The 20,295-nt window shown below is 47.7% G+C and overlaps 2 protein-coding genes across 2 annotated transcripts; both read right to left on the bottom strand.

Annotated features, from left to right (window-relative positions):
- Window positions 1-8,633: 8,633 nt before the first annotated feature.
- Window positions 8,634-9,455, bottom strand: F5891DRAFT_1195068 (uncharacterized protein; the record flags this gene model as incomplete). Its single annotated transcript, XM_041368052.1, has 5 exons — window positions 8,634-8,675; window positions 8,723-8,947; window positions 9,002-9,092; window positions 9,145-9,319; window positions 9,374-9,455. The coding sequence occupies 5 exons, from the start codon at window positions 9,453-9,455 to the stop codon at window positions 8,634-8,636; spliced, it is 615 nt and encodes a 204-aa protein (XP_041220202.1).
- A 1,787-nt stretch (window positions 9,456-11,242) lies between these two features.
- On the bottom strand, window positions 11,243-11,672 carry F5891DRAFT_1195067 (uncharacterized protein; the record flags this gene model as incomplete). The annotated part of the gene is made up of 2 exons (XM_041368051.1): window positions 11,243-11,440; window positions 11,493-11,672. 2 exons carry the CDS (start codon window positions 11,670-11,672, stop codon window positions 11,243-11,245), a joined length of 378 nt encoding a protein of 125 aa, XP_041220201.1.
- Window positions 11,673-20,295: the final 8,623 nt, after the last annotated feature.

The raw sequence follows: 20,295 nt of genomic DNA, 5'->3' as shown, positions 1-20,295 counted from the left end.
CTGCGCAGCTGCGAAGATGTCCATGAATGGGTATGGGTCGTATGGATGGTGGTCAGGGAACTTGATCATAAGGCGCAAGCGAATTTGCGCCTGAGCATCGCTAGGGATTCCTTCCATGAATAGGTGGTCGCGTTCGGCCTTTCCAATACGGTCTTCATCCATGAGTGGCTGCATAACCTTCCTGAATGCGCGCAGGTAATTGCTGAGTTCTGTGCAAGAGGTCATTGGTTTGTTAGCGTATTCGCGCGCGATAGCGCGCAAGTCCGCGAGCGCGTAGCGTCTTTTACCATCCCATCCAGGATACATTACCTTCACTTCTGTCATGAATGCTTCATAATCACTTACTGCCGCTTCTGGCATACCTCCCCATAGTTCTCGATCGTCGCGCTCAAGGTAGCGGATAATACCTTTAATGCGGTCGTGTCCTTGGAGTCCTGCTTCATCAGCAAGCTGCTCATATGCGTCAATAAATTTGGCGAGGTTGTCTGTAGTGCCGTCGAACTTGGGCGCGTTTGCTGTGCCGCGGATGGGCAATCTATAAGGCATTGAGGCGTGCGAAGGCGCATGCGCACGCGAGGCGTATAGGTGCGCGCGTAAGGCGCAGAGGCGTGGGAACTATTGCGCGCACGCAAGGCGCGAGAATGCGTGACTAGAAAATGGTTAGCTTTTGAAATTGCAAAGAAATTGACCTTATATGTGCGAATTGTGCTAAGTGCAAAGGTGCGCGCGCGAGGCGCACAGCGTGGGAAAGCGCGCGCGCAAGGCGCGAGAATGCGTGACTAGAAACTGGTTAGCTTGTGAAAATGCAAAGAGATTGACCTGTATGTGTTAAGATGCGCAAAACTAGATCTTGCTGACTGCTCCCCTCGCGGTGGGCTCCAGTTGTAGAAACTACAATACAATGAGGAACAAAAGATGCTCCTGACTGTATCTGTAAAAGTTGTAAGGTCGCGCGCTGCCTAGTCTGCGTTACTTGAGAAGCAAGTGCGTTCGACCCTATAGGGGAAGTGAGTGCAGCAAGGATCTAGAAGTGTGCGCTTAAGCGAAGCGTGAGAAAGCGCAAGTGCGCGCAAGGTACAAAGGCGCGGGAATGCGCGCGCGTATTAGCGCGAAGCGCGGGAAAGTGCGCGCGCGTATGCGGAAATGAGAAACTAAGCTTAAGTAGTGATATAAAGCAAGATAAGAGATATAAGAGTGCAAAATGTAAAGGAATAGCTTTCTACTATATTCTGCTAAGTAGTAAGTGGGTAGTAACTAGTAAGTGAAAAGTAGGAAAAGTAAGGTAAGTAATAGTATGTACTGCTGGCGCTTATATAGCGCGCCTAAGCGCGGTCATGCGGAGCCGAAGCGCTACCGAGTAGGTATGTAAGGATATATATGAGTGAGAAACTATGATAAAAATAAAGGTGGAACTATGCTAATAAAGGAAATGGAAATATACGTACTAGGAAGCTTGGTGGACAGTGGATGGATGCATCTGAATGGCTGGCGCTATAGGGCGCGCAAGCGCAGGAACGCGCGCGCGCGTATACATCGCGAAGCGCGGGAATGGTGCGCGCATGGCGCGCGTTGCGTGGGAAAGCTGCGCGTCATATAGAGATAGCTGTGGGTAGCGCACAGAATGACGCTGCGAGTTTGTGCTGTATACTTCCTAGTGAAACCTGCCATATCACACCATGAGACACACGAGTCTCTACATCGGGACTCGGGACTCAGGACTCGGGACTCGAGACTTGGGACTCGGGACTCGGTACTTGGTACTTGGTCCTCGGCACTCGGTGATTGGTGGTCAGTGGTTGGTACTCAAGACTCGGTAGTTTCTCCCTGATACCCACCAAAAAACCCACACCCACAAGGTGGGTGTGGGTATATCATGGGGTATGGGTGGGGGTAGTGCTACTCATACCCCGGGGTTCACCCACACTATTCCCTATCGGTACTCAGTACTCGGCACTCGGTGATTGGTGGTCAGTGGTTGGTACTTGAGACTCGGTAGTCAATATAGGCAAATGATAATGAAAAATGACAGTTGTAGTCCATGTCAAGGTGAGTGATTTGGTAGTCTTTCCTTGTCATTCAGCAAAACATCAGCAATAATGAAAAAATGAAAGTTGTTATTATGCTTAACTCCTTACCAAAGGTTGTAGTCCAAGTCCAGGTGAGTGTAGTGGTAGTCTTTTCTTGTCAATTGGTTATCTTGTTACTCATTACGCAGTACTTGGTACATGGTAATTGGTACTCAGTATTTGGTTTTGATACTCAGTATCTGGGAATCAGTAGTCAGCTTAATCAAGGTTGTAGTCCGAGTCTAGGTGAGTTTATTTGTAGTCTTTTCTCGTCCATTGGTTACCATGTGACCAAGATATAAGCTAAAGAAATCCAAAACATCAATAATGACAAATGAAATACATGTGTGCAGTAAGTGAGTCTAAAGATAAAGAATGAATATTAATAGCGAGACTTGCACATTATGTCGAGATATCCAACATGACAAGCCTGTGATGTGATCAGAGACCTGGAATAACACCCATATACATCCATTATAATAGCTTAAAAGCTTAGAAATATTCATGAAGGATTGATGTAATGATAGGCAAAATGATGTGTGGAGAGTGACAGTAGACATCTTTTATACAAAGTCACATTTATATATGATTCAGGCCAAAAATATCATTACAAATATGTAGGATAGATTGTAAACTACCCAAGGAACCCATACTGCCTACTGCCCTGAGGGTAGGGGGTGGGTAGAAGGGATATAGTGAAAATATGAGTTGACCCAGCATTAAAGTCCTACCACTGCTCAACTAACCATTTTCGATGCTTTGGGTCTTTGAAGTTTCCCACACTCAATTTCTTACCCATTTCACTTCCTCAGTACTCAATTCTTGGTTGATTTGTCTGTAAATTTATGTCTATGATACTTAAGATATTTGAAATGTACCCCAGGTTTCTGATTATGAAGATTCAATGTTTTGAAGGCATGGGCCCCTTATCAGGCAAAATGGCAAGTATGCACACTAGCTCACAAACTCCAGCCTATTGTGAGCTGATCTTGGTCATAAGAAGCAAGAATATAAGCTATGCTCATTATATATTAAAAGGTTGGATCATGGATGCAAGGGCAAGATACTGAAAATTGTGAAAAAATGTCACAAGTGCAATTGTCTATGCTTTGTTCCTGGAGAAGGATCCTGTGTGTCCTGGGCTGGTTATATGATATATCTACTCCGAATATGCTCAGGAATAGACTCCCTACAGTCCTTGAGGTCCAGCTTTACAGGGAAAAACCCCCAGCGGGTGAACCACCAGAAGAGGGGGAGGTACACTATACAATAAAGGATTACCCTATGGTCCTGAGCTCCTGATACATTGTTTCTATTGTTGAATAGATGATTGAGATATAATTCCAAAGTCTGTTCACCTAGAAATGAACACATAGGAACATATTTTGTATTTTTATGTATATATGCAATATCCATTTAAGCACCAAGTCTCAACTACCGATTACCAAGTCCCGACACTTGATAGTTGATAGTCAGTATTTGAGCTCCAAGTGCCAATATTGCCTACCAATATCTCAGTCAAATGATAACCAAACCAAGACCCAAGTTCCAAACCTGACTACCGAATACCAAATATCAGTACTCGGGACTCGGGACTATTGGCTGGAGTACCCAACTATTGATTCCCAGGTACCGAGAATTAGAACCAAGTACCAAGTACCTGACTACTGATTCTCGGGTACCAAGTATCAGGACCAAGTACCAAGTACCCGACTACTGATTTGAAGTACCGGGTTTCGGGTTTCGGCACTCGACACTTGGTGATTTGTGCAATGAGTAGATGGGCATGTGGCATACATGTTTTTGGGCTTCGGGTTTTAGGATTCTGCCCTTGGCACTCAATGATCTGTGTAATGTAAATGAACAATGAACATGTTGCACACCGGGTTTCGAGTTTCGGGTTTCAGCACTTGAAACTCGGTGATTTGTGCAACAAGTGAAAAATGGAAATGTTGCATACATATTTTCAGGTCTCGGGGTTCGGGTTTCGGCCCTCGGCACTCGGAACTCAATGAATTGTGTAATGTACATGAAAAATGGACATGTTGCACACTGGGTTTCAAGTTTCACGCTTTGGCACTTGAAACTTGGTGATTTGTGCAGTGAGTGAAAAATGGACATGTTGTGTACATATTTTCAGGTCTCAGGCTTTGGGTCTCAGCCCTCGGCACTCAGAACTCGATGATTTGTGTGATATAAATGAAAAATCAACATGTTGCACACTGGGTTTCAAGTTTCACGCTTTGGCAGAACTCGAAGTTGTTGATTTAGATATCACCCAAAACCTGAACACCCGAATGTCAAATTTTGGGTGCCGAACCCCCAACCCTGACTGCCGGGTGCTGAGTCCCGAAGTCCGGAACTCAGGATTGGACATTTGAGATGAACGAAATTTTTCAGACATGTTTGAATTAATCTACGTATATCTATAAACATTTCACTAACCCCTGAACCCTGAAAGATATTTTTGTTGTCTTACATACCAAATTCCGAGTTCCGAGTTCCGGGACCCCAGACCCCCGAAACCCGGCAGTCCACAATTTCGGAGTTCGGGGGTTGGTAAAATGTGTATGGATATATGAAGGGTTGGTTTAAACATTTTAAAAGATGTCTCATATCAAATGTCAAGTCCCAAGTTTCGATTTCCGGGTTTCAAGAGTGCTGAGTCCTGAAGCCCGGAGTCCCGAAACCCGGAGTCCTGAAACCTGGAAATCAAAACTCGGGACTTGACATTTGATATGAGACATCTTTCAGAAATGTTTCAATCAACCTTTCATATATCCATGCACATTTTACCAACCCCTGAACCCCGAAATTGTGGACTGCCAGGTCTCAGGGTTCGGGGGTCCTGGAACTCGGAACTCGGGAAATTTGGGGAGATCAATAAAATTTGATTTACCCATGTTTAAAATATATTTTTGTTCTACATACCGAGTTCCGAGTTCCGGACCCCCGAACCCCGAGACCCGGCAGTCTCGGGGTTCGGGGGTCCCGGCACTTGGAACTTGGGGAGATTTGGGGAGATCAATAAAATTTGATTTACAATTGAGTTGATTGGCAAACACATTGACTTACCCATGTTTGAAATATATTTTTGTTTACACATACTGAGTTCCGAGTTCCGGGTTCCGGACCTCCGAACCCTGAAACCCGAGACCCGGCAGTCCACAATTCTGGGTTTCGGGGGTTGGTAAAATGTGTATGAATATATGAAAGGTTGAATGAAACATTTTTGAAAGATGTCTCATATCAAATGTCAAATCCCGAGTTTCAACTTCTGGATTTCGGGAGTGCCGAGTCCCGAAACCTGGAGTCTTGAAACCCAAAATTCGAAACTCGGGACTTAACATTTGATATGAGACATCTTTCAAAAATGTTTCATTCAACCTTTCATATATTCATACACATTTTGCCAACCCCTGAACCCCAGAATTGTGGACTGCTGGGTCTCGGGTTTTGGGGTTGGGGGGTCCAGAACTCAGAACTCAGTATGTGTAAACAAAAATATATTTCAAACATGGGTAAGTCAATGTGTTTGTCAATCAACTCAATTGTGAATCAAATTGTATTGATCTCCCCAAATTTCCCCTGAGTTCCGAGTTCCAGACACCCGATACCCGAGACTCAAATTGTATTGATCTCCCCAAATTTTCCCAAGTTCCAAGTTCTGGACACCCGACACCCGACACCCGGCAGTCTCGGGTATCGGGTGTCCGGAACTCGGAACTCGGGGGAAATTTGGGGAGATCAATACAATTTAATTTACAATCGAGTTAATTGACAACACATTGACTTAATCATGTTTGCAATATATTTTTGTTTAGACATACCAAGTTCCGAGTTCCGGACACCCGATACCCGAGACCCGAGACTGCCGGGTTTCGGGTGTCGGGTGTCCGGAACTCGGAACTTGGGAAAGTTTGGGGAGATCAATACAATTTGATTCACAATCAAGTTGATTGACAAACACATTGACTTAACTATGTTTGCAATATATTTTTGTTTAGACATACCGAGTTCCGGACACCCGATACCTGAGACCCGGTGTAGAGACTCGTGTGTCTCATGGTCTGATATGACAGCTTTACACTAGGAAGTACGTAGCATGAACTTGTAGTGTCACTCTGTGCGCTACCCGCAGCTATCTCTATATGAGGCGCAGCTTTCCCGCGCAACGCGCGCCATGCGCGCACCATTCCCGCGCTTCACGATGTATGCGCGCGCGTTCCCGCGCTTGCGCGCCCTATAGCGCCAGCCATCCAGATGCATCCATCCACTGTCCACCAAGCTCCCTAGTACGTATATTTCCATTTCCTTTATTAGCATAGTTCCACCTTTATTTTTATCATAGTTTCTCACTCATATATATTTTTACATACCTACTCGGTAGCGCTTCGGCTCCGCATGACCGCGCTTAGGCGCGCTATATAAGCGCCAGCAGTACATACTACACCTTAACTTACTTTACCTCCCATTTACCTATTACTACTTACTTACTACTTAGGAGAACATAGTAGAAACCTATTCCTTTAGATCTCGCGCTCTCACATCTCTTGCATCATATTATCACTTAAGTCTAGTCTATCTATCATTTCCGCATACGCGCGCGCGCTTTCCCACGCTTCGCGCTAATACGCGCGCGTGTTCCCGCGCCTTGCGCGCACCTGCGCTTTCTCGCGCTTCGCTGAAGCGCGTACCTCTAGATCTTGGCTGCACTCGCTTCCCCTTTAGGGTCGAATGCACTTGCCATCTCAAGTATCGCAGACTAGGCAACGCGCGACCTTACAACTTTTATAGATACAGTCTGGAGCTATCTTTGCTCCTCACAGTATTGTTGTTTCTACACCGGCAGTCTCAGGTTTTGGGGTCCGGGGGTCCGGAACTCGGAACTCGGTATGTCTAAACAAAAATATATTGCAAACATAGTTAAGTCAATGTGTTTGTCAATCAACTTGATTGTGAATCAAATTGTATTGATCTCCCCAAACTTTCCCAAGTTCCAAGTTCCGGACACTCGACACCTGAAACCCGGCAGTCTCGGGTCTCGGGTCTCGGGTGTCCGGAACTCGGAACTCGGTATGTCTAAACAAAAATATATTGCAAACATGGGTAAGTCAATGTGTTGTCAATCAACTCGATTGTAAATTAAATTGTATTGATCTCCCCAAATTCTCCCAAGTTCCGAGTTCCGGACACCCGATACCTGAGACCCGGCAGTCTTGGGTTTCGGGTTTCAGGGGTTGGTACATCTCGGTTTGGGGTTTGGCACTGAAAATTTGACATATATATTTTTGTGAGTGTTGTGCTTCTGGTGTCCATGCTTAGAAATAGGATTTGTTGCACACCAGGGTTCAGGTGTGGGGTTTTTCCACTTCAGTCCTGGATTATTGGTCAATGCCACACATGATCGATTCATGTTTTTGTGCTTAGGGGTTTAGATTTGGTGGTTGATGGTAGGTATATGCACTCATAGTGTACATGTATCCTATGTGTTTGATTCGCTGGTGGCTACATCAGCTGTATGTCTTGATGGAACATATCTAGGCTCACCCATATATGTAATACACCCCCGTCGGCCCGCCCATCTATGTATTATCCCCCACGTCGGCCGACCCATCTATGTAATACATCCTATGTTGGCCCACCCGTCTATATAATACATCCTGCATTGGCCCACCCGTCTATATAATTATACCCCACCTCGGCCCACCTGTCTATGTAATAAATATTTTATAGCACCCTCGGCCCACCGGTCTATTTGATATCCCTTTCGTCGGCCCACCCGTATATGTAATACATTCCACGTCGGCCCACCTGTATATGTAATACACCCTACGTCAGCCCACCCGTCTATGTAATATTTCCCTACCTCGGCCCACCCATATATGTAATACACCCACGTCGGCCCGCCCGTCTATATAACAATATTTGCCTTACATCTCTCTTCAGCCCAGCTGTCTATAATATCCTACTCTACATATTACCCAGATGGGCCCACCCATCTCCATGAATGATCATATTCCCCTGGCCCATCCGTCAACATTAAGGATATATATATCATTGGCATACATGAGCCCACCCGTCTCCATCAGAAATAATATGTGTCCCGGCCCATCCGTCATCATCGAGAATATACACAACATGGGCCCATGATCAGCTGGCCCGTCTCATACGGGATATTATGGAGGTCGGGTGGCCCGTATAATACGGAATTTGTCACTGAAGGGGCTCACCCTGTCGAAACTAGACTTAGAAGGACAGTTCATGACGGATGTATGAGTCAGTCCTACGTGTGCCGCAGCATGTTCCATTCTGGCTCTGCAATACTTTGTAAAATACCCTCCAAAATAATTATCGCTGGTCACTGGGGCCATGTCCTGGACAAGCCTGGACCATAACTTGCAATCACCAATACAAGTAAAGAACCTATCACTACGCCGAGCGTAGTAAAACATGCAATCATTAAGGGTGTGGATGGCTTGAAGTCAGCAGCAACACCTGCGAGAAATCCAAAGATGGAACTTATTACACTAGTGGAAATTCTATGAGTGATGCAGACAATCATAATCAAAGTTGATTGACCTTAGTACGCAAAAGCAAGTCGGTATACTTGTAATGACGATCAGCATCATGGTCTTCCTTTGTAGGTAATATACCTGTTCAATAAGCAAGGTCAAGGTCAGGCTGCAGTAATATGACGTGAATTGAACCGCGAAGTCAATGGATCTCATTCTCTCCCCAAAGTGTTGCACCATTGTAGCGGCAAAAATGCAGCCAACACCTAAAAGTAAGGAGCAGGAGCAAAGCATCCGTGAAGTTTCGGTCGTTCCTAGACCTGGAATGGCAAGGATGGCGACGTCCATGGCCACAGAGACACCTGCCTGTCAGAGCTGATGAGGTACGAGAAATATGTGTGACACTGACATAGCACTTACCAAAGTGATCTGACTCTTAGCTTGACTGCTGAAATCGTCGATGAAAGCCCTGACGTCCACATCATTCACAATACCATTAACAGAAGTACTCCTGATGTGGTCAATTGTGATTGGCATACACAGTATTGTAGCCGCTGCATTACCCATGAAATAGAGAGCTTTGCATGTCCTGCGTTTCTCTATCACTGCATGACCACGAATGAGGCGAGCTTCGGGTTGGTTGTGGTGGTTCAGATACTGGTAGTGGCCTATATTGTGTTGGCTTAGTGACATCCGATTTATGAAGGATAGACATATGTAGCATGTACAGGATTCTACCTATGAGTTGGGAGATTAGTATCCGAATTGGTCGGTTTGGCCGAACTCACGTACAACAAAGCACGATGCCAGTATCCTCAATGATTCTGTTTTCTGCAAGGGCTTCTATTTCTTGGTCATCACGATGTTGTGACATACAAGACATGGGCACATACCAACACTGGCAAGTTGTGCGTCAACCTGTCTCATTTGGTCTATAGTCCAGAAAATCATAGCTGCAGTAGACTGGTTCAAAGTTGTCGCTTATATTGTGCATTCAGGTGATTCCGGTTGTCATTGCAGTAATATAGGGCTTACCTCCAAGGTAACAAAGAATTTCTCTGCGTGCGCATCTCACTTGTGAGCTTGTCATGTGGAACTTGTGTGGAAAAAATTCTACATGTCTCCTGCCAAACAGTGAAACATAAAAATAAGTGAGACAATATTCGTCGACCGCTCACCAATACTGAGCTTCAAGTTCGAGCCCTGTATAATACAATGGAGTAAAAGAACAAGTAATTGCATAAAAACGTACTTTTATGCCTCCATTCGTTTGCCTGAATACACTCTCAAAAAAGAAGGTAGCCGTTCAGATCCTTGAGCCAGGTAATGATGCGCAGAGAGTGGACCACATAGTAGTATTGATATACATCTTCTCCCCTGTAGGTCATTTGGTGAACAATCAGTACCCATTCATCCTCTTTCACTGCGGCTCTTGATACATTGATGAAATCTTCAAGCCCTCGTCAATCGATATAGCGTATATTTATCGACGTGTATGTGTTCTAAAATTTAGGTTAGTAAATACATCGCTTGTACAATCGGCCAGTGCTCGCCTTTTTAGTATGATAGTAATATGTCCCCCCCAAGGGATGTACCAACTCCTCCCAACCACTCCCATACAATCCGGGCCTGTTGATAATGGTCAAACTGACAATATTTCTAGGAGCGAAGGTCACCAACGCAGGGTCATCGATTCGCCTCATAGGTACCAAGTAATCTTCACATCCATTCGTACTATATAATAAAAATGACATTGAACTTAAGAACTTAATGTATAAATCCATACTCACAGCATTACCGGCTCAGCATACCGTGGCAGTTGCGTCGGCCAGATTCCAAAAGTATGGTCCAGCAGCCCCGCTATGTACTGTTGAGAGTGTTGAGTTGCCCAGAACATAACAGCAACCTGAGGCCTGAGGACTGTACAGCGTCAGAAAGCGCAATATTGGAACATACCATGACTTCCAACTTACAAACAATAATAATTGCTTGTTGATTGTGTGAACAATGAGAACGTAAGAGCCAAAAGCACCTAGCGCGAACTATTATTTCCTTTTGGGAACCTTGTCCTTGATTATTGATTTTCTGATTACCTGACAGCAACGGTCCTCCTGGCATCCTAGGACAATCTGGCGGATTGGTTTTCCTTGTCTCCTTTGGTTTATTTTCTTGTGACCTCATCCTAAATGACATGCAAGATCAATGAGGCCTGAGGCCTAAGGCTTGATGGAGCTCTCACACTACTAGTACGTGCATGTCCTTCACATACCTACCATTCTCATTGTTCTCAACTAAATGTTAACTTGATTGAGCAGGATACGCTATTGAATTTATAGAGCTACTGCTGGAGACCGAGACCTGTGTGGGGCGATTGAGTCAAATCACAAGGTGTACTGTAACCACACTATGCAGCGATCTTGTAAGTGATACTGTGAGACATAGGTATGTCATGAAGTCAGTATGATACCGAGGGTTAACTAGACTGTTGCAAATGAAGCTGTCATCACAATCAAGTGTTTTGCTTGTGCCATGGCTAGGATTGCTTATCGACACCACTTTGCTTGAAAATGTCTCGTCAAGGCACACCTTGTATGCTGAAAACGATTTGTTACAGCTAAAATTGAATACCGAAAATATGCAGTGATCTAAGCGTTCAGACCTTCATGCTCCTGCAACACCATATGTTAAGCATTGCCTTCCAACCCTTATATCCCCGCATCGCATCATCAAAATTATGGCCTTGTTTCCAGATGAAGGTGTGAATAGTCTGGTAGCGATGCGGCACATGCAGTCAGGAGTCACCTTGTCTATGGCTGCAATCATTTCAGTCACAGGAATCCTCCGACCATGGACAAGCAACTAGATTAACACGTGAGTATGCGGGCATGTTTAAGTTAAAAGTTTGTCATACCTGCCAGCCAAGATCCTCCACCTCCACTGCCCGACTCTTGAGTGCCATCATCAGGCTCCACTTGAGCTGATTCTTGGCACGCTGAAGTTCAACGTTGTGGACAGATTGGTATATAAGCAGGCTAAGCTGATCGGCTAGGTGGAGCTGCATTTGTGCGGGAGTGTCTCTGACTGGGAGCATTAACGACAAATGAAGCAAAAATGCCGAACAGCAAAGAATCTGGAGTAAATGTGATAGAAGGAAGCACAGTGGTCGATTTGAGTGCAGTGATTCAGGATATGTGTGTAAAGTCGGGAGTATATGCCCTTGCCAGGATCACCTGCAAGAAGTCAAATAAAGCATGTGGCACAGGCAATGATTACTCACCAGCTAAGGAACTTCCACCTCCTCCAAGAACTTGCATAGTGGCTAGGGTATATATTCTCGTCACCAATACATACACCCTCAAAAACTAGGTAGAGTTGGTCATACTCGGTGTAGATGAGGAATCTTGACTAGACGTGAAAACACTTAAAACAAAAGGGTGCTCAACAGCAAGACCGGGATACGAGACAACAACTCGACCCAAGGGACAACCACTGAGAGAAGTTCCTCGAAATAAAGTGGAGGGAAACTCTATGAGCTAGGCGGGCGCTAACAGGCACGAGAAGATAACGCGTGCAAAGGCGCGCGAGATGCACACGTGAGCGGGAGGTTCGAGAATGCGCGCGCGCAAAGCGAAGGCGCGCCTTGAGCGTTAAGGGAAAGGTCCTATTGAGGAGTGAATGCCCAGATGGATGATTGACAGGAGAATAAGATCTTATAACAAGTGAGGAGGTGATCTATACACTTTCCAGTACACAAAGATAAGGGGAAAGTAAGTACCAGAACCAAAGGAAACCCTTCTGTATTTAAGAATGGAGATGGCGCGCTTCCGAGCGTGCTCCCGAACCGAGTAACCATATCAACTCTAATTATGACTAAGTTTAAATAAACTTTCTATAAGTAGCGCGGACGTTGGACCGAAGATTTTATTAGTTCAATGGATAAGATAGAAATAACGCACCAGCGAACCAGTAAGGACATGGGACGGATGGACGGATGATAGCGCGAAGACCTATGAGGAGGCGCGCGTGCGTAGGTAAGGCGCGCCTAAGTGCGCGCGAGTTCGGATAAGGCGCGTGCGAGTGCGCGCGAGACTGGTACTTAGGAGTAGAGCTGTAACATATAGGAATGTATGGGTAAAGGCTGTATATTCAGCATTGAGACGCGCGAGTCTCTACATCTCCTGGGGACTTACATTCTGAGTGTCCCCACTCAGTGCTATGTATAGCGCGGGATCTTGGACTTAGAGAGGTGGTGATAGACAGGGATCAGGTGATCGCGAGAGTAGGGCCATCCTTTGATGATCGCGAGCATCGATGATGTAATCGGAGGAGATGTTGATAAGAAGATGGATGCATTCTCGCGATCTCTTGACTTCTTTGTTATCAATCTTTCACCATGCCTACTTTCACTGTTGCTATGTTGAACTCTACTCCTTCCCCTGAGCCTGTTCCAGTGGTGCAAGGGCTTCCTGAGGACGCGCCTATGGGCGACGCTAGCGCGGAATCCAATACCGACCGCCTCTTCACCACTTGGGCCTCCATCCTAGTCTCCCTGGAAGGATGCGTGATGTCCGCGCCTGAACTCAAGCTGGAACTCCTCGAGGATCAAGAGATGTGGTTGCGCGAGTGGTATTCAGTACTGGTGAGTGCGCTTACATGTATTGGTCTTGGTTGTGGACTGACACTCCTAGGCTACTCTGAACGGTTGTTCTACGCGCGCAGGTGTGTTGGCGGTGGCGCTGGAGATGGACGACAAAAGCGCAGAGTTGTTAAAGCAGGGGCGGAAGAGTTGTAAGGAGATTGAGGCGGTCGTGAAGGATTGGAAGGCGAAGGCGATTGCGTCAGTTCCTCAGATGCCTCCCATGCAAGCTGCGCACGCCACTGGCGCGTCCGAAATCGAGGTGCGCGCCACTGACGTGTCTGGTACTGATGCCAGCAAGAAGGTGCGCCTTCTGTTTCCTGTTGGCACGCCACTCTATTAACATGTTTGGTTGCGCTAGCTGCGCGCCGGGCGCATGTCTGTGAACAAGGCGCGGCACTGTGGCGCCTGCATTGCCAAGGACATTGACTGTGGAGGCGCGCCTGGTCGCCGGTGCCCTCCTTGCGATGTGTCCAAGCGCGCTTGCACTTTCTGTAAGTCGCGCCTCTTGTCTTATTATTGGCGCGCGCCACTGACTGCTGTGGATTAGCTAAGCGCAACCTTACTGATGCGCCTAAGGCGCGCCTGCGCAAACCGATGCCCAAGCGCCCTATCGCAGAGTCTGCAAAGGAAACTGCTTCCTCTATTGCGGTTGAGGATGAAGAAGAATCTGAGGAGTCGGGGATGGATGTGGAGATTGTTGGAGAGCGCTCTGTGGAGGAGAAGGTCGTGCGCACCTCGCGCGATATTCCTGTGCGCGCCATTGGTCCTTTGGCATCTGGTTCTGCGCCTAAGGGAAAGGACAAGTTCAAGGATCCAGCGGTGGAGTTGAAAGAGGCACGCGCGGAATCCACGCGTTTGAAGGAGGAAAATGCGCACTTGCGCACTTCCACTCTCCAGATGTGCCAGTATGCGTGCGCCCAACAGGCGGATCTCCTCAACTATTCCAACAAGTTTTTCGCCATGTCCAATGCGTGGGCTGAATTGGAGAGGCAGATCAACGACTCCCTTAAGTAGATGCACCTCTCTTTTGTTTTTCTTGTCTCCTAGGCACCAATGCGCCTGTGTACTCCTTCTGAGCGCCAATGCGCCTGTACAATATATCTTGTGTTGCCTTGTCCATGTCCATGTCCTTATCTGATTCACTGGGCTTAAGAAATTAAAATGAATAGTATGTAAGTAAATGACAAGCGCGCGACGAGATCAAGGTAATGCAATGGACTTTACTGATTTTCTGCGGGGTGCGCGCCCGTCTTGTCTTCTTCGCGCGCCTTCCATCATCTATTCCTGCCGTGTTGCGCTGTGCGCGCCGAGGCGATGACGCGCGCGCGCTTGAATGAAAGGTAGAAAAAAAAGTGCGCGGCGCCGCGCGCACGTTAGAAAGTGAAAGTCTAATGAGGTGATTATGCGCGCGCTATACAATTAAGATAGTGATCAGTATGTACTTGCGGGGTATTAGCGCGTTTCTTGGTGCATTTGATATATTCTAGAGTCTGTGGGGTTTATGTGCAGGCAATGCGCGTTATATGAACAAATGATATGAGAGATATCACCGGATGAAACCCGGGGTAAAACTGAGAGTATGTACTTAATGAAATATTTTTGTGTTCTTCGTATTATCTGGTGTTTTTGTTTTTATGTTTTTGAGGGATGCACGTTCGCGCGAATATGATTGGGTGATGCGCGGGCGCGCGGAATATGGTCGCGCGCGCTAATCGTCTTGCGCGCGCTCGGGCTCATCTTCATCGGGTTCTACAGTTTCATACGCTTCTAGTTCGTCGATACTCTCGTCGTCTACTCCAGTCATTTGGGTTACTGATACGCGCTCCTCGCTACGCGGGTAGTAAGGAATGACGCGAAATGCGGCGAACCGAAGTTTTGATATTGCGCTGTCCAACTCGGCCAACATATATGAGCCTCCCTTTGTGCGACGCACTATGATCATAGGTCCCAAATAGCGTGGCTTCGTCTTCTTGCTCAGCTCGTATTCGACCTTCGAGTTGCGTACCAATACTAAGGCGCCGGGTTCGAAGTCGTGCGATTTGATAGACGCACAGAAGCGTCTCTCAAAATCGCGTATGGACTTGTAGCACGCCGCGACTACTTTATCCCTAATCGCATTTATATCCTCTACGCGCTTCTGCAATTGGCGTGTGCGCCATGCTATAAGGTCAGTGGTGGTGAACGCGCCTCGATTTGGTAAGGGCGCGAGGAACGTCGCTTCTGCAAGATCAAAGGGAAATATTGGCTCAATGCCATGCATCATGAAATAGGGCGATAAACCCGTCGCTTTATGAATGGTGACGCGCTCGGCCCAGAAAACTGAATGAACTACCTGATACCAGCGAGAATCATCTCCGTCGCAGCTTTTAATGATGGCCTCCCGGACATCGCGGTGTCGTCTTTCGACTATACCGTTTGCCTGAGAATTATATGGCGAGATGCGGATCAGGTGAATCCCGTATTTGCGCGCGAGCTCGTCTACTGCGAGCCTATATGCGGGCGCGTTGTCCGTCACTATCTCTGTGATCGGGCCCCACCTACACAAGAGCTCCTCGAAAATAAAAGCGGTTAGTGCGTTAGTATTCTCTTTGCGCAGCATGCACCATTCCGGATACGACGTTAGCGCGCATCGCGCTTGCACGAGGTATTCATATCCGCCCGCTCTGGGCATCTTCATCGTGTCGATGTGCGCTTTGCGAAATAGACCTCCTGGTATGGGGACGATTGGAGGAATATGCAGCCTCCTCGTTTGGTGAACTTGGCATTCGTGACACGTTTGTCCGTACCATTTGATGTCTTCGATGATGCGCGGCCACCAAAAGCGTAGCCATAGGCGCGCGCTGACTGTATAGATACCCTTGTGCCCTAAGTCGTCATGCGCCTCCTTGAGAACGCGATAGCGCTTGTTTGGAGGTAACACAAGTTGATGTTTGCCGTGCGATGCTCTGCACCATAGGTTGCCTTCCAGAACGAAATAATGCGCCGCGTTGTTCACGAACTTCTCGAATTCTTCATCTGAAACGTCAGTGGGTCTTTCACGCGTGGTAAGAAACTGTTCTATAGTGGTCATCAGCGCGTCTTGCGCGCGCGCCGCATCCGAGCGTGGGATATCTGGTTCTGGTTCTTCCGTCTGCGCGACATCAAAGTATACGTGCAACGCTGGTACGCGCGCGCTCTGCGAGATGAAACATGTGTGATGCGCTTCGTGGCGTATGTCACCCGAACCACCAGCTATACGATGCGTGCAATTGTTCAAAAGCGCGATAGCGAACGAGTATGCACGATCAATCCAATCCTCATGATTATTGTCCTCTATGGGGTCTTCCTCGGCGACTGGTCTCCTTGAGAGACCATCAACGCCTTTATGCTTTTGCGCGGATACATGAACGAGTTTGAATGAAAATAAAAGGATACCCGTGATCCATCGGTTGATGGTCGTGTTAGGCTGCAAGTCCGGATTATTGATCATACCTTTGATATACTTCGCGTCTACCTCCACCATCAGATTCTTCACCCCAAAGATGTATACACGCGGAAGAGTCCGAAGAGTTCTAGCTTCACTTGAGAGTAGCGCCTTTCCATGTCGTTTAGCGCGATTGAGCCAAATCGATTTGGATAGCACTTTCCGTCTTCGCCTATCTGCAGCAATATGAATCCAACAGCGATATTGGAAGTATCGACTGCTAGAATGACTTCGCGCTCGCTATCATAGTCGATGCGCCTTAGCGCGGGCGATTCTAGAATTGAGTCCTTGAGGGTCTGCATGGCTTGGCGCTGTTCAGGGCCAAATATAAATGGCGCGTCTTTCCTGGTGAGGTTAACTAGCGGGCGCGCGATGCACGAGAAATCGCGAATGAATATGCGCAGGACGCCGCAAGTTCCTAAAAATCCGCACACTTGCGACTGATTGGTGGGTTCTGGCCAGTCGTGAATCTTCTGTACTTTGGATTCTTCTGGTACGTGCCCTTCAAACGTGCATTTGTGTCCGACAATGATTGCCATAGGCGCGGCTAGAACAAACTTTGATGCGGATATGGTTGCGCCTACGTTCTCTAGGCGCTGTAGGATGCGATTGACAATGATGCAATGCTCCCAGATGAAGCGCCGGATTCCTGCGTTTTCGGGTATTGTCTCGTATGAACTGTCTTTGCGCTGATAGCGCGTTCGCACTGATTTGATCGGAACATCATCCACGAATGGTGACATGAATTCTGGAATCTCGTGTTGCAGGATAAACGCGGTATCGCCTTGGTAAACCTGTACAGCATTAGCATGTCCTTGAGGAAGAGTGGTTAGCCAATGAGGACCCAAAGGTGTTCCAAAGGTCGTCAAGTCACGCGAGTCTACGTGAAGCGCGCGCTGGTCATAACCTGAATATAAGTCCAATATTGCGTACACCGCGTATCCAGCGAACGCTTCTGCGAGAAGTTCAACAAAAGGCGGAAGTGACGCGTCGCGAATTGTTACCACATTGAGCGGCTGCAAGTCGTGAACTAGGCGCAAGGATTTTCCATCTTTCTTTACTACGCAAAACCAGCGCGAGCGATACGCGGCCGTTGATGGTTCATATACTCCCGACGAGATCTTCTCCTTGATGATGCGCACTACTTCATCTAAGGTGGCTGGCGGGATCGGAATATTGCGCTGAGACCATGGCGTGTGCGGAACCGTAGGAATCTTGTATGGCGGGAAGTAGGTCTCGTTGAGGCGCCCGCGCTCTGAGGCGTCCCATGCGAATGCGAGTTCGTGTATGCGCATGAGCCAGCGCACTAACTTGAGTTCTTCTGGCCATAGCCAATTTGCTGGGTCAAGGTCTAGTTTATCTGCACACGCCTGGCGCGAACTCTGGGGGATGGGTGGGTAAGTCGGGTAATCCTGCTAACGGATCATCTGGCAATTGGCGCACTACCCTATACTCTGCGGGCATAGTGGTAGGTACCGTGCGTACTTTCTTCGCGACTGGTTTATAGACCAGCGCGTGAAGTACAGGATCATAATAATAAAAGGAATTAAAGGCGTCGATAGTCACCTTATCTATAACGGTCTGCGTGGATGTTAGATGCGCATAACGCGCTGAATACTGCGGGATAGAAGATGAAGGAAATTGATGCGTAGAGACTAAAGGCGATGCGTTGTTGCTCCTTAAGAGCGAAGAATGGGATGCGCTATCCGCGGCGCATTAGGCGTGATGCGAGAATGCGAAACTTGATGTGATAAGGAAAATACTTGGGAAGACGAATGCTTATGGGCTTCTCCCCGCGAATGCTGCAGATCATCGATACTTAAAAACCCTGTTCCTCCTCCTTGAGCGCGTGCAAGTGCGCGTGACTCGTGCACGTCGCGTCTCTTGCAAGCTGTTGCTTGACCCAAGGTAGGGTTGGAATGCGCAATTCTTTGCGCGCGTTAGGATCAGTCAGTATGAGATCCTGCTCTCCGTCGGGCAGATCAAATGTGCGACACGAGGTAAGCTTAAAGAATGGGCGCCCTAGTAAAACTTCAAAGGTCGTGCGCTCGATGACCTGGACTTGGAAGTATAAGGGTCCTGCGCCAAAATCAAGCGGGACATTCTCTATGACTCCTAGTGTCGAGTCGTGTGACGTGTTCACTGATTCCATATTGAGGCTATGGTCCGACCTGAGCGGTATGCCGAGCTCTTTCCATACTTCCCTTGGCATGACTACTACTTTCGCGCCTTGATCTAAGACGCAGGTGAGAGTGCGCCCTTCCAATGTCTTAGTGCGAATACAGCGCAGGGGCGCGAAGTGATCCGCAACGATTTTACCATCGTCGCTTCGCATGCGCACATCCTCGTATTGCTTTAGCCATTGGTCGGTCGCGGGATGCCCTGATAATTCATGCACCGATACTGCGCCTACTGTGACGCGCTTCTTGGTCGTAAGTTCGCGGAAGTGTTGGCGAACATCGGGAGATACAGCTAATAATTCCCTTACTGGGATATTGAGATTGGAATTGAGGAGGCACTCGACAACACGTTTGTCGGCCTCCTTGTCTTCGAGCGCGAATGCATAATGATATGATGGTGACTGTGCTGGTGCTTGGGTTGGTGTTGATGACGACGATGGTGGCAATGCTGAAGATTGGGATGGGGATGACAATGACGACGATACTGGCGTGGACGATGATGGTGTTGACAATGAGGGTGAGGTGCCCTTAGGAGGCGCCTTGGCGCTTGTTGGCGTGCTTATTGGCGCGCTTAACGGCGCTACTTTCGCTACCTCCTTTCCTTTACCTTTGTCAGACGAAGCTTGTATTTTGGGAGAGATTATCTCCTCCTCTACTGTGGCTTGCTTAGATGCAGGTCTCGGGCGCGCGCGCGTTTCGCTGGGTATTTCTACACTGTCGAAGCGCACATTTTTACCTTTGGCATTGCGCTTCTGGTCGCGCCTTGCAGCTACATAGGCTATCGCTTCAGTCATGAGATCCACCGTCTCGTCGTCCTCATCGAGTTCCGTTTGCACGACTGTGTGCACGAACGCAGATGAGCCTACTTCAATTACTGCGTCAATCTCGTCGGATGTGCGATAGAATAGTCCCGCTGTCGCGCCTGTACTGGTGGTCGTATCCGGTGTCGCGCGACTTGCGTGATGTCGATCTAGTCGTTCCTTGAGTAATCCTCGGCCTGGAATCCAGTCGCCATTTGGCAAGACAAGCTTGCGCGTCTCTTCGCTAACCTTACATTTACCCGCGTCAATATACCTTTGTTTCTCCGCGCAACGAGGGTAGTAATGTTCGAGACTGCCGCAAAAGGCGCAGTCATTGAACATTGGCGCTTCGCGCTTATATTCGCGCTTGGTTACTGTACCTTGCGTGGGTGATTGCGCTGATGTGGTAGCTGTGACTAAGTTAGTGAATGACGTTGCCATAGGCGCGCTAGGCGTCGCGCTAGCTGCAGGCGCATTCACGGGCAGAACGAAATGTCCAGCTGTAAAGACGTCCATGAACGGGTATGGATCCTGCGGGTAGTGATCAGGAAATTTGATCATGAGGCGTGTGCGTATTAGCGCCTGAGTATCCTTGGGAATCCCTTCCATGAATATGTGATCGCGCTCGGCTT

Source organism: Suillus fuscotomentosus (assembly GCF_016647785.1).
Source record: "Suillus fuscotomentosus strain FC203 chromosome Unknown F5891scaffold_77, whole genome shotgun sequence".
NCBI lineage: Eukaryota > Fungi > Basidiomycota > Agaricomycetes > Boletales > Suillaceae > Suillus > Suillus fuscotomentosus.
This window is presented reverse-complemented; position numbering and strand designations above follow the sequence as displayed.